This window comes from Impatiens glandulifera, chromosome 4 (genome assembly GCF_907164915.1).
Source record: "Impatiens glandulifera chromosome 4, dImpGla2.1, whole genome shotgun sequence".
Classification (NCBI taxonomy): domain Eukaryota; kingdom Viridiplantae; phylum Streptophyta; class Magnoliopsida; order Ericales; family Balsaminaceae; genus Impatiens; species Impatiens glandulifera.
The window spans coordinates 54,301,163-54,316,997 of record NC_061865.1 but is presented as its reverse complement, the minus strand read 5'-3'; the positions used below and the strand labels follow the sequence as shown (position 1 = coordinate 54,316,997).

General features: G+C 30.0%; 2 protein-coding genes across 3 annotated transcripts; both read left to right on the top strand.

Moving 5' to 3' along the window:
- Positions 1-387: 387 nt before the first annotated feature.
- On the top strand, positions 388-13,954 carry LOC124934383 (protein RER1B-like). 2 transcript variants are annotated; one of them, XM_047474907.1, is made up of 4 exons: positions 388-541; positions 721-1,090; positions 3,208-3,388; positions 13,769-13,954. In XM_047474907.1, the coding sequence occupies exons 2-4, from the start codon at positions 741-743 to the stop codon at positions 13,826-13,828; spliced, it is 591 nt and encodes a 196-aa protein (XP_047330863.1). In that variant the 5' UTR covers positions 388-541; positions 721-740; the 3' UTR covers positions 13,829-13,954. The 2 variants fall into 2 exon arrangements, with proteins under 2 accessions (XP_047330863.1, XP_047330862.1); XM_047474906.1 differs by lacking the exon at positions 13,769-13,954 and adding an exon at positions 3,457-3,805.
- On the top strand, positions 8,459-12,940 carry LOC124933674 (probable disease resistance protein At5g63020). The gene is made up of 5 exons (XM_047474108.1): positions 8,459-11,128; positions 11,329-11,703; positions 12,117-12,230; positions 12,294-12,776; positions 12,869-12,940. Exons 1-5 carry the CDS (start codon positions 8,459-8,461, stop codon positions 12,938-12,940), a joined length of 3,714 nt encoding a protein of 1,237 aa, XP_047330064.1.
- Positions 13,955-15,835: the final 1,881 nt, after the last annotated feature.

Here is a 15,835-nt window from a genome sequence, read left to right as displayed (position 1 = left end):
TGAAAGAGTATAAAATAATATTTTTTGATGAGCTGAGAATTTTTAAATATTTTATTTAGTTTTATATAAATTTTTTATTTATCACATTATTATTATTTTAATTATTAAATCACTAATTTTATTAATAAAAATATTATTATTATTAAATTTAATTTTTAAATAATAATTAAACTAATTAAAACCCAAATAACTTTCTTATTTTAATTTTTATTAAACAAAAATTTTCAGACAAATCCTCAAATAACAAAGATCAAACAAGGTCTAAGCACTTATCATGTGACTATTTTTCTCACAACATAAATTATAATATATATGTATATATATATATAATGAAATATAAATGTTATCCAAACAGGGACCTACCTACCGTCTGAACTCTCAAAATTTGACGAAAAGCATATTCATTTCATTCTTCTCCGATTCCGATTTCAGATTTCAGGTTCTAAATTTGATCTATTTCTCTCTCTTATCTCTTTCAATTTCCCGTACCAGAATCCTAGATCCTTCGCTACCAATCGATCGACAAATCTGCTTTTCTGAGGTATATCATTTGACCTAATTTCACTAGTTGTCTATGTGTATGTGTGTTCTTGCTCTCATTTCCCTTGCTGTAATTACGGGATCTGATCAAACACGATTTTATCGAGAAAAAACCGGACCTTTATGGAACCCAGCTACTTTACACTAGACTTGTTAAATAATTTGATGTAATTTTTGCAGGACTCTGAATTGAATCTTTCATGGAGGGTACAGGAGGTGACAGTTCTTCTTCTACAGCTTCTCTGAATCAATGGAGACATGATTCGTCAAGGATTTTTCAGTTTTACTTGGATAAAACTACTCCTCATTTGGTTTACAGATGGATTGGAACATTTGTATTGGCTATTCTCTATGCTTTGAGAGTTTATTATGTTCAGGGGTTTTATATTGTTTCTTATGGTCTTGGGATCTATATGTTGAATCTGTTAATTGGGTTTCTGTCACCACTTGTTGATCCTGAGATGGAACCTTCTGATGGTCCTTTATTGCCTACTAAAGGTTCTGATGAGTTCAAGCCTTTTATTCGCCGTCTTCCTGAATTTAAGTTCTGGTATTTGTTCTCCTTACTCTGTTGATATCAAAAATTTTTAATTGTTAATATATGTTTCATGATTATAATAAGACCTGCATTTGTATATTAGTAACTTAATTATATAATTGAATTCTTGTCTGTAATAAATCTTGTCAACAAAAAATGTTGTCAAATGCTGCTTGAAGGCTAGAATTTGCTCTGCAGCAAGGTTTGTCGTAACATCAAGAAACTCCTGACCGCCTTTAAGGAAAAGAAGACTTGTAGGGTTGCCCTTATTTGATTGGATAGCTTGAATAGGACTTAGTGTGTGAAAGAACTTTGTTTAAACTTATAGTAAGGGTATGCTAAGACATCCTTTTCTCGATCATCTTGCATTCAGAAAAGTTTCAAAATATACTGAAAGGCTTTACACAAGTCCACATTAGCTGACCTGCGTTGGGCCTTTTTGGAAATTGGTATTTTGTGACAATCACATTCACTTTTAAAGGTGTAAAAGTAAAAAATGAAAATGGTTTTGTTTGCTGATTGAATTAGATGAAACTTTTGTATGAGAAAATTGTATGAAAAATTGATTTTTTTTGACAATTTTGGATCATGCTACAAAAAATTATTTTGATCACTATTTTTTGCCAACTGACTTCTACTTTTTTGTTTTTTTGGAAAAATTGAAAATTGGCATACCAAAATGACTCAATGTCTTACTAGTGCTATTTCTTTTAGATGCCATATCTTTGTAGGTAGAAAGTGACGGTCTTGTTCCTTTTTCATAAGTATTAGAATGCTAATTTCGAGTGTAGAATGGCTGACTAATGATTGGAATCAGATAACTCACTGTGAATGTAATTAGGCTATACTTGTTTTTGTTGAGGCATTTTGGGTGATGGGATACCCTCCTTGGTAGACCACTGCAACATTAGATTTTTGGGACTCGTGAATTCATTTCTTTAGGAGCTTGTGCATTTTTCTAGTCTCACCATAATGCCTATGAAATTTATTGGTCTCTTCTAGTCTCACCATAATTCTCACATTGTTCCTTTTGTTCTATGTTGCATTTACATGAATTGTTCTCCTTTCGAACTCCTGACATCCATTTTAGACTTTTTGTCTAGAGTGTCTGTCTTTTCCAGCCACTATATGAATTGTGAATCAGCATGCTTAGCTGATTTAGAATATACTATCATTCCTTATGATGATGTAATATGGACATTTGTATGTCAACGCAACTAGTGCTTCTTGTAAAGAAACAAATAAGAGTGGCCTATAAAAGAGTTGATTTGAAGTTTTTAATTTGTTAAGAAAAAAAATATGCATGTTGATTGGTTCTTAAGTTTCCTAATGAATATATTCTTCAAAGCTTTTCTGTAGTTTTGACTGAAAAATATTCTCTGTGTTCTAAGTACCATTTGAAAACACTTTTGGACCTAGGTTTGGATGAGAAAACGTCAATAAATTTCCTTCAAAACATGTTTTTGGGTCTAAATACTGATTTGGGGGTTCATTTAGATTAGATAATGTTTTGAAATATAACTTAACTAGACATATATTCATATATTTGTTAACGTTTTCTCATCCAGACCCAACTCCTAATATTGCTTCGAAATGGGTTTGTCAATGTACAAAGTTGAATTTGGAAACACTTGGGTTTGGACGAAAAACTTTGATAAAATATCTTACAAATGTTTTTTTTGTCTAAGTATCTCGTCTGAATGTTCATTTAGATGAGAAAATGTTATAGAATATAACTTAAAAGACATATTTGTATATTTGTTGACGTTTTCTCATCCAGACCCAGAAGTAACTTCTAATAGTGTTTCCAATTTGGCTCCACATGGACTTTTCTTAGATCTAATCTTTGCTCCTAATTTCATCTAATATATGTAGAAAACTAAATTAGGGATACATAACCTTGAGTTGCTTACTACTTTGAGTCTTAAGTGTGATTCCCACTAAAACTAAAAGCACTCTGATTGTAATGTGGGTCATGTCCAAGCTTGCCCGAACAAATAAAATAAAATTGGGGATACAATTAATATAGATAAAAAAGAAGACTTTAAAAAAAATATCATTACAAGTCTGAATCATTATTGAATTCAACTGCAGATTAACTTTGTTGTTTTTTGGGATGGTTGTTGTAGGTATGCAACTACAAAGGCATTCTGCATAGCCTTTTGCATGACCTTCTTTTCCATGTTTGACGTTCCTGTGTTTTGGCCCATATTACTTTGCTATTGGTTTGTTCTTTTCTTCCTTACAATGAAACGCCAAATTATGCACATGATCAAGCACAAATACATCCCCTTCAGTATGGGAAAGCAGGTAATTTCTACTGCTTGTTTTGTTTTCACACGAACAAGATCTGATTCTTGCGTGCTTTCTTTCAACAGAAGTATAGTGGCAAGAAGCAATCATCAGCAAGCGGCGGCAGCAATTCTAGGGCCGATTGAAACTTGTAAGGAGAAAAAATCGTCAAGAAATATTTGTTTGGATTTGGAAGATCATGGAGATAGAAAAACATGTTTTAGTCGAATCATCTCTAGTTCTTAAATTTGATCACTACTATTTTATTTTGATCCTATTTGGAATCGATGATTTTAGTAAACTTGTAGATTGTGCCTGGTCTGGCTGTTATTCTTTTTCTTTTTGAAACAGATTTATACATTGATGATGGATAGAAATTAGTTTTGGTTATTGTATGCTTATTTATGAAGATTATATTTTTTAGGAGTGTTCATTTATTAAGTATTTACTTTGGAGTAGTATTTCTTAAGAACAAATTACTCATAATCAACTGTTGTTCTAAATGGTACTTAAAAAATAGACTAATTATCATCATTTAGGGTTTTTCTATGTTTTCCATGGTGTTTGTGAAGTGAGAACTGAGAATAATCAATCTCAACAAGGTTATTGTGGAATGTTGATTAGGATAAAGTGAGTCAAAAATTTTGTATACATATAAATTATATATATATTTTTTTAAGAATCTTACCATCATTGAAAATTCTACGATTACTCTCATGAAAGGTTATATGATTTTCTCAAAGTATTTAGCCCAACGCAAATAATCGAGATGGTATCAATCGGTTTAATCCAAACATCATAGGAACCACGAAGAACTAGGCATCACCTAGGTCTTGTTTGAGAAGTAGTTATTGTTTTTATTTATTTATCTTAAACCCAATATATCACTTCAACCATATATTCAGTTTCTTTATTTATTAAAATACTAAAACTATCTTTTACTTATTTCTTTTATATTAATTAATTTTTAAAAGATAGTGTAATTTGGTCATACATTTTTAAATACAGCCTTTTTTTATTAGATACAAACATGGTTTTTTTGGGAAAAAACCCAAATAAAATAAAAAAAAACCTAATTCCTCAAACCAGACATAAAACAAACTTTAAATACTATTGGGTTTTGAGGAACGGATTTGGCATCTAAAGCTTCTTTTTACTTAATTTTCTAATTGAGAGTATTTTTTAAGGATTAAAATTAAATATTTGCTAATTTACATATTGTTTCTTCCACATTCTTTATCATAACTTTCAACTCAATCATATGTCCAAAAGTAAGATTCAAGCCAAAAATCACTTAAGTTTAATTTAATTATATAAGATAAAGAATTACCAAAATAGAAGGATAATTTAGGGCTAAATTGGGCTTTGATTTTTATATTTTTATATTTCATAGATCTTTTGAAAAAATAAGATTTAATTTAACTTTAAAATTAAGAAAATGTGAATTAACTATGTTTCACAATATACTTATAGTTTGTAAGAGCAAGATTTAAGTATTTGGAAGAATCTCGATTATTTTATATGCATCTTTTTTGTTTGTTTGAAACTGTCTATGCTAAATAATATTAAATGGTCATCATCTAATCTTAATTACCTTATTTACCTTATAAATAGAGAAATTTGACGAAATAACCCCGATAATTTGTCAACGAAAAAGAAAAATGAGTGTGAGAAAGATTTTGAGAGGGTGAATTGGAGGGAGAATTACGTGGTGCAATCTGATTTGCTGAAAAATAACAAATTTTTTCTCTTCTCTCTTCTCTCTCCTCACAAATTATCATTTTTCTAGCCGTGATGACATGTCATTCCCTCCTCAATTCCATCTCCAAATTCCGTCTTTCACTCCTCATTTGAAAAATGACTTACGCTTGATAAACTTTGCAAAAATGACACTTTCGGCCTGTGAAATATTGACTGCCTCCTACAGCATAATATGTAATACGTGTAAACTCTAATATATAAACCTCACCTCATTTGAGACCCTCATTTGGGACCCTCATTTTAAAGGCGTTCCGACTCCCGACTTTCTCTCTCCAACTCACGAATCACCAACTTTCACGACTCTCCAATTTGATTAAATATCAGTTCAATATCATTGTAAACCCCCAGGATCTATCTCCCATCCCATAGTTTATCATGTGTTGTGGACACGTGACAATATAGGGGAATATCGTGGGGAGGCTCGAGGTTCTACGATTTCAACTTTATTTACATGTGAGACATCTTTTAAAATGAAATATTTAGTTTTAAAAGATTTTAAAAATATCTGGAGCGATATAAATTATTTATGTAAAAATAATAATATGGGAGTTTAAATAACAATTTAAACAGAACTTAGTTTAAATTAATCAAACATAATTAACTTTAAAAGATTATTTATTTAAAAATCAGAGTTCTTAAATAATTGTATGTAAATCAATAAAATCATACGTGTATTAATGTATTTATACGAGAATTTAAAATTTTTTTAAGGATTAAAATTAAACTAGGTATTGAGTTAAATATATGTTAATTTAACAACTGAATTAGAGTTGTTTGTTTCTTCCCCGTTCTTTATCATAACTTTCAATATTTCCAAAAGTAAGATTCAAGCAAAAAAATCACTTAGTTTAATTTTAATTATGTAAGATAAAGAAGTACAAAAATAGAAGGATAATTTAGGGCTAATTTGGACTTTAATTTTTAATATTTCATAGATTTTCTATTTATAAATTTTAATTTTAACTTTAAAGAAAATGTGAATTAATTATGTTTCACAATACACTTATAGTTTGCAAAAGCAAGATTAAGTAAGTATTTGGTTACAATTGAGGAATCAATTCTTCTTCTTTCCTGTTTGAAACGGTCTCTACTATTTAATATTAAAGAACCGAAATCGTCTTAATTTACATAGTAGATAAACCATGAATAAACAAAATTAAAACTATGATTTATTTACCATTCACAATATTGATCTTTAATAAGGCTCTTTTTGCATCAGAATACGGATGAAGGCTAGGAGTGTTCATCGGTTCGGTTTTCGGGTTATTCGAGTTTTAGTTCGAATTTTTCGATTTTTTTTTTTTTAAGCAAATTCGAAAACCGAACCGATTTGAATAAATTCGAATTCAGTTTATTCGAATTCGGTTCAAATTCGGTCGGATATTTGGTTTAAACCAAATATAGAACATCACTTACCCATAAGATAATTTTTTTAAAAGAGTTAACAAATTAAATAAGTTGTTAAAGAGATCTTATCTACTTAAATTATAAAAAAAATATAAATCACGCAAACTTAGCTTAGTAACTAACACTAATATATATTCGATAATTGAACAACGCAAGTAAAATAGTGTCGACGTCGACAATATATGGCGGTTGAGAGGGTTGGACAACTAGAGAAAGGGGAAAATGAATGAGGGATTATGGATTTAATGTAGAGATTTAGTAGGAGAACCGTGATAATTTAATATATAATATCTAATAAGTTATATAATATATAATAAAAATAAATAATAAAAATGAATTCGGTTTTCGATTTAGTTTTCGAGTTGAAACCTAAACTCGAAAACCAAACCAAAAACCGTATTTGAATTCGAATCGGTTTAAAATTCGATTCGAAAAATCGAAAATATAATTTGAATTCAATTTAATTGAATTCAGTGATTTCAAATTCGGTCGAATATTCGGTTCATACCAAATATTGAACACCCCTAATGAAGTCGATAGTTTGACAGTAACCCTATTCTTAAATTTACGTACTAATCATTTGAAAAATAAAATAAAAAATTGAATTTATATTTAATCATTTAATCTACCATACATAGTGGCAAGGTGGTGGGACAAAGTCTTAAATAAAACAGCTTAAATGATTAGTAACCATGTGATATTAACAAGTCAACTACACATAATCTAATATTTTAAAGTTTTTTTTTTAAATTTATCTAAGAATTTTCTTGTTTTAAATATCTTATTCTAATATTAATTACGATGAAATAATATTTTAAAATTTATCTGAAATATATATATATATATATATATATATATATATATATAACAAATTTAATAAAGTCTTTTTTAAGTTCAAACCTAATTCAACTCCAACTTTCAAGTGTTTCACCAAATCAACTGCTCCATAATATAATATTTTCACCAAATTAAGCAACCAAACATAATATAATATTTTTATCTCTTTAACCACATGCACATACTATAATATGTTTGTAGACTTCACCTAAGCACCACCCATAATATAATATTTTAAAATATTTATCCATCCATAATATAAGATTTAAAACTCAATTATTATTTGAGGCTTGGAATTTGATTGGCTTTTTAAAATAGCATTCAAATTTTGAATTATGTTATATTGAGCTCGAATTATCACAATATTAGTTATTTGAAGTTTTTTTAAGTAAATAAAACGTTATATTCTTAGTACTTTTAACACATTAATTTCATTTTTATTATTAATTTATAACATTTATAAAGTTTTATTTTTCGATTTTTTCAAACTATTCCAAAAATTTACACATTTTTTAGTACATTAAAATTGTATCCGGCAATTTGAAACGTATATATTAAAAAATAGTTAGTTTAAAATACAAATACGTCCAAATTGATATACCGTACACAAATTTATGTAGTTTCGAAATTTTGTAAAAACTAAAAACTAAATCTATCTCTTACATTTTTTTTTTCATCATTTAAATATTTTTAACAAATTAAATTAGGTAGATCTCAAAAGATTACTTAATTATATTATTATAGCATTAAAACAATTTTATGTATACATAATGGCAAAAAGAAGATCTCTTAAAAAAAATTGCGTGAATCATTAATTATAATAACAATCACACATTCATATGCATCATGAGAAAAACCACTCATAATATAATAATATGTTTGCAGACTTGACCAGAGACTTTGCATGTATTCCCATGTGGACCAAATATGGTTTAATTGCAAATTTGCAATGTCATTTTTTAAATCATTTTTCTTCCTCGTTCTATAATCTTAAGAAATTGAGAGAGAGAGAGAGAGAGTGAGAACAAGACATTGAGAAAGAGGAAAACAATTTTGGATCGAATGGAAAACATAGTAAAAAAGATGGCAGAGTGGATGTTTGAGCCAATACAACGAGAACTTGGCTATCTCTTGTGTTTCAACAGTAACATTCAAGAGCTCGAAACTCGACTTGACGAACTAAAAGCAACCAGAAGCGACATACAAAGAATGGAAGATGCAGAAAAGAAGATGGGGAAAACTCTGGGTGATCGCGCCCAGTTGTGGATTCGGAAGGCAGATAGAAAGATTGTAGAAGCACAGAGTGTTCTCAATGATAAGGCGGACCTTAAAAAAGGGTGTTTCTCCATCAAATGGTGCCCTAATCTAATTTTGCGTTTTTCTTTGGGCAAGAAAGGGAAGAAATCATCTTTGGTTCTCATCGAACTTCAATCATCTGGTGGTCAGTTGCCACACACGTGTCATTCCTTACCTATGCCGTCTATAAATATGCGCGATTATAATGGCGATGCTTTGAATTTCGAGAGTCGGAGTAAGATTATGGAAGACATAATTGAGATGCTACTGGATGAAGAGACAATGTTAATAGGGATATGCGGAATGGGAGGGATTGGAAAGACCACATTCGCCAAGCAAGTCCTCCAAAAGGTAAATGACTCTTATAATCATTTATTTGAAATTCAAGTTATGTCCACTGTCTCTAATAGTCCCAATTTCAATGCTATTCAACAAGAAGTTGCACATATGTTAGGGTCTTCCCTTAAGGACGTAGATGGTGAGATTGCAAGAGCACACCATTTACGAAATGCTTTTAGTAACAAGAAAGTTGTTGTCTTGTTGGATGATGTTTGGAAAGAGTTTGATTTAAATGCAAAAGGTTTTCCAATATCAAAATCAGATGATGGGTGTTGCTGTAAAATTATTTACACATCTAGAAACAAAGATTTATGGTCAGGTGAAAGTAACATCACCAAACAAGAATTCTCTCTTGATGCATTATCATTTGAAGAAGCCTTGAATTTGTTTAGTATAAAAGTGGGTCTACATGGTGATGATGATACTGATTTCCCTTTGAAGAATAAAATAGCAAGACAAATAGTTGATGAATGTAAGGGACTACCCCTCGCACTTGAGGTTACAGGAGGCGCTCTTGTAAAAAAGAGAAAATATGCGTGGGAGGATATGTTTTTCAAGTTGCGGAATCAACAATTACACAGTGACAAGATACACAATGTCGTGCAGACGAGTTATGACTTCTTAGAAGATCCCAATGCCCGACGCTTGTTCTTACTTTGCTGCTTATTCCAAGAAGACAAAGAGATTCCTATCGAGACGTTGTATCGTTTTGCAGTGGGTTTGCAACTCTTCAATGGTATGAATGACCTAAAATGTATAAGTGACCGTGTTTACACCTTAGTAGACGATCTAACGAGGAGAAATCTGATAATAAATGTTAAAGAACATGCAGTGAAGATGCATGATGTGGTGAGAGATGTGGGAATTTCAATTGCAAAACAAGAAGAGAATAATATTAATTTTCTTGAGTGTGATGGTGTTGACAAACTAGAAAATATTGTTACTCCACGCACTAAGATGATTTCTATATTGTTCAAGAAGAATGATCTAGAAGTCCCTAATACCATGGAATTTCGAGGCTCTAAATTGGAACTACTACGGTTGGATAGTTCATATTTTCACCAACCAAATATTAAATTACCAGGAAATTTACTTAGAGGGGCGGATAATCTCAAAGTTCTAGATATAGTCAGTCATCAAGGTAAAATTAGTGAGTTTCCATTATTTTTATCTTTTCCGTACTTATCGAAGTTGAAGATGTTATCCCTAGAGAGATTGAGTTTGAATATGAGAATAAGTGTATCTTCTATTGGACATATTAAGTGCTTGGAGATCCTTTGTCTTCGAAGTTCAAAGATAAGAGTTTTGCCAAATGAAATAAGTGAGTTAACAAACTTAAAATTGTTGGATTTGTCTCGGTGCAAGTGTTTCATAAGCAATGGTATTCTTTCGAGGCTTACGAATCTACAAGAACGGTACATGTGGCATGGTTTCAAAGATTGGAGGCTATTAAAAGAAGACGTTAATGGTGGAGATAATCATGCAGCAGGACTTGATGAGTTAAATTTGTTACATAAATTGTGGAGACTGGAATTGGAGGTACCCAACATTGAACAAGTGCCGAGAGGTGTTAAACTATTTTCTTGTTTAACATTATTAGCACAATTCAAGATAAGAATAGGAGGAGGAAGACAATATATTAAATTTGAAAGTGGAGAAAGACAACTGTGGATAGAGAATGTTAGAGACAATACCAGTTTCTTACATGAACTTGGGGTTTTAATAGAAAAAGACGTTACTAATTTATATTTGTGTGATGATCCTGACATGGGGGAGAAGATGCATTTAAACAACTTCCTATCATTGAAAGATATTGTGCTTAAACATTGTGGTTCTCTTTTTCCACACTCACAATCCAGATCACCCCATATTTCTGGACGTAATTTTCGACGTATCGAAATATATGGATGCAATCAAATGAGGCACTTATGTTCTACATCAATATCAAGGAATCTCACAAAGCTTAAAGTTCTTGTTCTCCAAGAATGTGAAATGATCGAAGAAGTTGTTAGTTTTTGTGATAAGACAGAACAACTCAATAAAATTGAGTTCAATACAATGGAAACTCTTAAGCTTTGGGAGTTGTCTAGTCTGGAATATTTTTGCAAAGGAATCAATGTAATTCATTTACATAAACTAAAAATATTGGAGCTAAAGGATTGAAGAAATTTATCTTCCCAACGAAGGTACGAGCACCTATAAATTTCCTGATTACTAAGTACATAATTTTTAGTTATACAAGAAAACGGTACATTCGATTAAATCAAGAAAACAATTACATGTTCTATTAATTTTTAATTATATTTATTATTTTGTAGTTGGAAATGCCTTGCCTGGAGGAGCTGAGTATGATATCTATTCCAAATATTGAAACTTTGTGCATGCCACCATCATTACAAAAGTTGAATATGGATAGTTGTGACAACTTTCAATATGTTGACTTCTCTAATAGCTTGGTTATTTCTCATCTTAGAAGGTTAACCATTAAAAATTGTAGAAGGTTGAAAGGAGTAGTAGGAGTAACAACGGAGGCAGAAGAAAGGCAACCGAGAAAATCAATTGAATTCACTAATTTGTCAACATTGGACCTTGAATCCTTAGATGAACTCGCGAGTTTTGTCATCGACGTCAACAATATGGGCGACGAAGAGAAAAAGTCGCAAAGTGCACTATTTTATCACAATGATTATCAGGTAATATTAAAATTTTGTTCTTAAATTTATTAGTGTAGTACAATTAACTACTAACAATAAAAAGTAATATGAGAATAACTAATAAATATAATTTATAAGGAATACTATGTATTAGTAAAGATAAGTTTTGTAAGAGTACTATATCATTTGTTCTTAATTTTGATTCCTAAGTTAAAATAGTATTAGTGTTGTATATACACCATAAAAATTATATGAAAACTAATACATAAATCATGATTTTGAAGAAGAAATAGAGTATGAGTGATTTTATCAAAACTTGACATACCTAACAATAATTCTAGTGAAAAATAGAGATATTTATTTTCTAAGATTATTATATATGAGATTTATTGATTAATTATATGTATCTTAAATTAGTAAATGTAAATGAATGTGTTTTATTTTGTATGTAGGTCTCCTTTCCTTGTTTAACAGAGTTGAAGATATCCGGATTGCCAAAGATAAATTATATATTAGGATGGAAAGAGGGAGAAGGATATCCTCATCATCATGATAAGAGGTTTCCTGTATTAAAACGATTGTGGTTGTTTAGGTTAAGAAATTTAATACATATCTATGAAATCAACCAGCCAGGACTTGGAATCCTTTTGTTTCAAAACTTGAAACAATTGAAAATCTTTGATTGTGGGAAATTGAGATATTTGTTTTCGGAGAATATAGGTAGAGTCACTGCCAAGAATCTTGTGAAACTAGCTATTAATAAATGTCCAATGATGGAAGTGGTGATGAAGAAAGAGGAAGAATTAATAATAGAGGATGATGATGATAAGGAAGTGGGTAATTCTCTCGGAAATACTCATTTCTTTCCACTCCTTAAGAAATTGAGTCTTCTTTATCTATCGGGTTTGAGGAGCTTTAGTAATGTTGCTTATACTTGGGCCTTGCCATCACTACAGCATCTCACTGTGTTAACATGTCCTGAACTAGAGGCACTCTCTCCCGACTATTTGGATTCTCCAAGACTTCGTCGTTTCCTTTATGATTATAGAAAACAAAAGGAAGAGAATTGGAAAGGTGATGTTAACAAAGCATTGAGTCATTTATTTATCAAGGTACTATCTCACTCACTCACTCTCATTTATTTATTTACCAAGCTTTTATAATTAAGTTAAGTTGACTACATTATTATTATTATTATTTATAGACATACAAAGAAGCACAACCAGTAGAGAAACTAGAGAACATGGATGAAGAAGAAGATGATGATGAAGAATGAGAAATGGGTGGGTAATTCAGTAAAACAAAGAAACAATTAATAATGGGCAAGTACATCCTCTTCTCTTCTCTTCTCTTTTGTTCTATTTCCATAATGTGACATGTAATTGTTATTAGTGTTTGAAAAATATGTACTCAACAATTTGATCATATTTTCAATATACATGCCACTTATCATAGAGTGGTCCAAATGACTAAGATATATATTCAAAATGAAAGGAAGCTAGAATAAAGCAAACATAAGGAGAGAAATGTGTATAGTCCAACAAGTAGTTCAGATGGAGCAATAGAATATAAGGAGAGAAATGTGTATATATATTCTGAAGCTTCAATCTATTATTGTGCTGAAAGAAACATAGAGATTCTTGGAGGCCTATGTGCTAAAATATATTATAAGTGGCCTCCAAATGAGATGATTTCAAGTTTTTAATTTTTTGAGAAAAAAAAAATATGCATGTTGATTGGGTCTTAAGTTTCCTAATGAATATGTTCTTCAAAGTTTTTATGTAGTTTTGAATGTGAAAAATTGTCTGTGTTCTCCATACCATTTGAAAACACTTTTTGGACCTGGGTCTAAATATCTGATTTGAGTGTTGATTTAGATTAGATAATATTTTGAAATATAACTTAAAAGACATATTCCTATATTGGTTGACTTTTTATCAGAATTTGGAAACACTTTCCGGTGCTAGGTTTGGAAACACGCCAAATTATGCAATGTGATCAAGCACAAATACATCCCTTTCAGTATGGGAAAACAGGTAATTTTTACTGCTTGTTTTGTTTTCACACGAAGAAGATCTGATTCTCGTGTTCTTTCATTCAACAGAAGTATAGTGGCAAGAAGCAGTCATCAGCAAGCAGCGGCAGCAATTCTAGGGCCGATTGAAACTTGTAAGGAGAAGAAATCGTCAAGAAATATTTGTTTGGATTTGGAAGATCATGGAGATAGAAAAAAATGTTTTAGTTGAATCATCTCTAGTTCTTATAAATTTGATCACTACCATTTTTTATTTGATCCTATTTGGAATTGATGATTTTAGTGAACTTGTAGATTGTGCCTGGTCTGGCTGTTATTATTTTTCTTTTTGAAACAGATTTATACATTGATGATGGATAGAAAGTAGTTTTGGTTATTGTATGCTTATTTTTGAAGATTATATTTTTTAGGAGTGTTAATTTATTTAGACTAATTATCATCATCTAGGGTTTTTCTATGTTTTCCATGGTGTTTGTGTAGTGAAAACTGAGAATAGATGGTAAGAAGAAGGATTGTTGTGCTGTTGAATATAAAGAGGCCAAGAATAGTCAATCTCAACAACATTTATTTGGTTATTGTGGGAATGTTGATTAGCATAAAGTGAGTCAAGAATTTTGTATACACATAGAAATTAGATACTTTTCGGTGAATCTTATAAAATGACTTAATAATATAATTATAAAGGATACGAGTTAAATCGACTATCGACTACTATCATTGAAAAATGAATTTTATATTAAATCATTTAACCTACTATACAGAGTGGCAAGAAGGTCGGACACAACCTCGCGATTGAGTTTTTTTGACGAAATTGCCCCTATCGCGAGACGCAACCGGCATTCGCAAGACGCACCCGGCAATCGCGAGACGGAAAAAAAAATCATCTCGCGAATACTGGTTGCGTCTTGCGATTGAGGACGTCTCGCGACATGAACAATTTTTTTTTATTTTTTATTATAAGGGTTCAAAAAGTCAAATAGTCTAATCTAATAATTTCTCACAATGTTAACAAAGCAGCTAACTACACATAATTAATCTAATATTTTAAAGATCTTCGGCCACTATTAATAAAATGTTTGCAGACTTCACCAAAATATTTTAATCTCTCCAACCGCAAACCCATATTTAGAATCTTTACTTTTTTTTTTTTTAAACATATTCAAATATTAATTTATATAAAATAAGTTGTAAAATTTATGAAACTTAATAATATTGGTTCAAATTAAATTCGAACTCTAATTTTAAACGAGTTTTAGTAATATGTTTAAATACTTACCAAAATAATATATAACATTTTTATTTTTTCAACCACAGATAATATATTTATCTCTTCAACATGCATAATATAATATGTTTGAATACTTCGCGAAAGCAACCACACATATTATAATATTTCATCTCTTCAGCCATACATAATAATATAATGTTTTTATCCCTTCAACCACACCTATTATAACATATTTGCAGATTTCATCAAAGCACGCCACATAATATAATATTTTAATCTCTTGATCCTCAAATAATATAAGATTTAAGGCTCAATTATTACTTGAGTCTTAAATTGGATAGGTGTCTGAACTGTTCTAATATTGAATTGTGTCATATTGGACTCGAATATTAGTCATTTGAAGTTTTTTTTTTTAAATCAACAAAACGTTTGTCTTATTATTCTAACATATTATTTTTCTTTTCTTAACTAATTTATGATATTTATAAAAAAATAACAATATTTTACTTTTCAATTTTTTAAAACTATTCTCAATCATTACAACTTTTTTTAATACATCCAAAATGCATTCTTCAGTTTAAAACGTATATATATATAAAAAAATAGTTTAAAACACAAATATATCAAAATTGGTAAACCGTACACAAAATTTTATCGTTTCAAAATTTTGTGAAAAATTAATTTTAAATATATCTCTTTTCGAATTTTTCGTTTTTTTATGTCACAATCTTTTTTTTTTTAAATCATTTTAATAAATTAAAATGGGTAGATCTCACAAAATTATATTATTATAGAATTAAACTTGCAGAATAATAATTGTGTATACATAGTGTCAGCAAGAAGATTGGACAAAGTCTTAAATAAATAAAATAGAGTGAATCATTAATTAATTATTGAATCAAAATAAA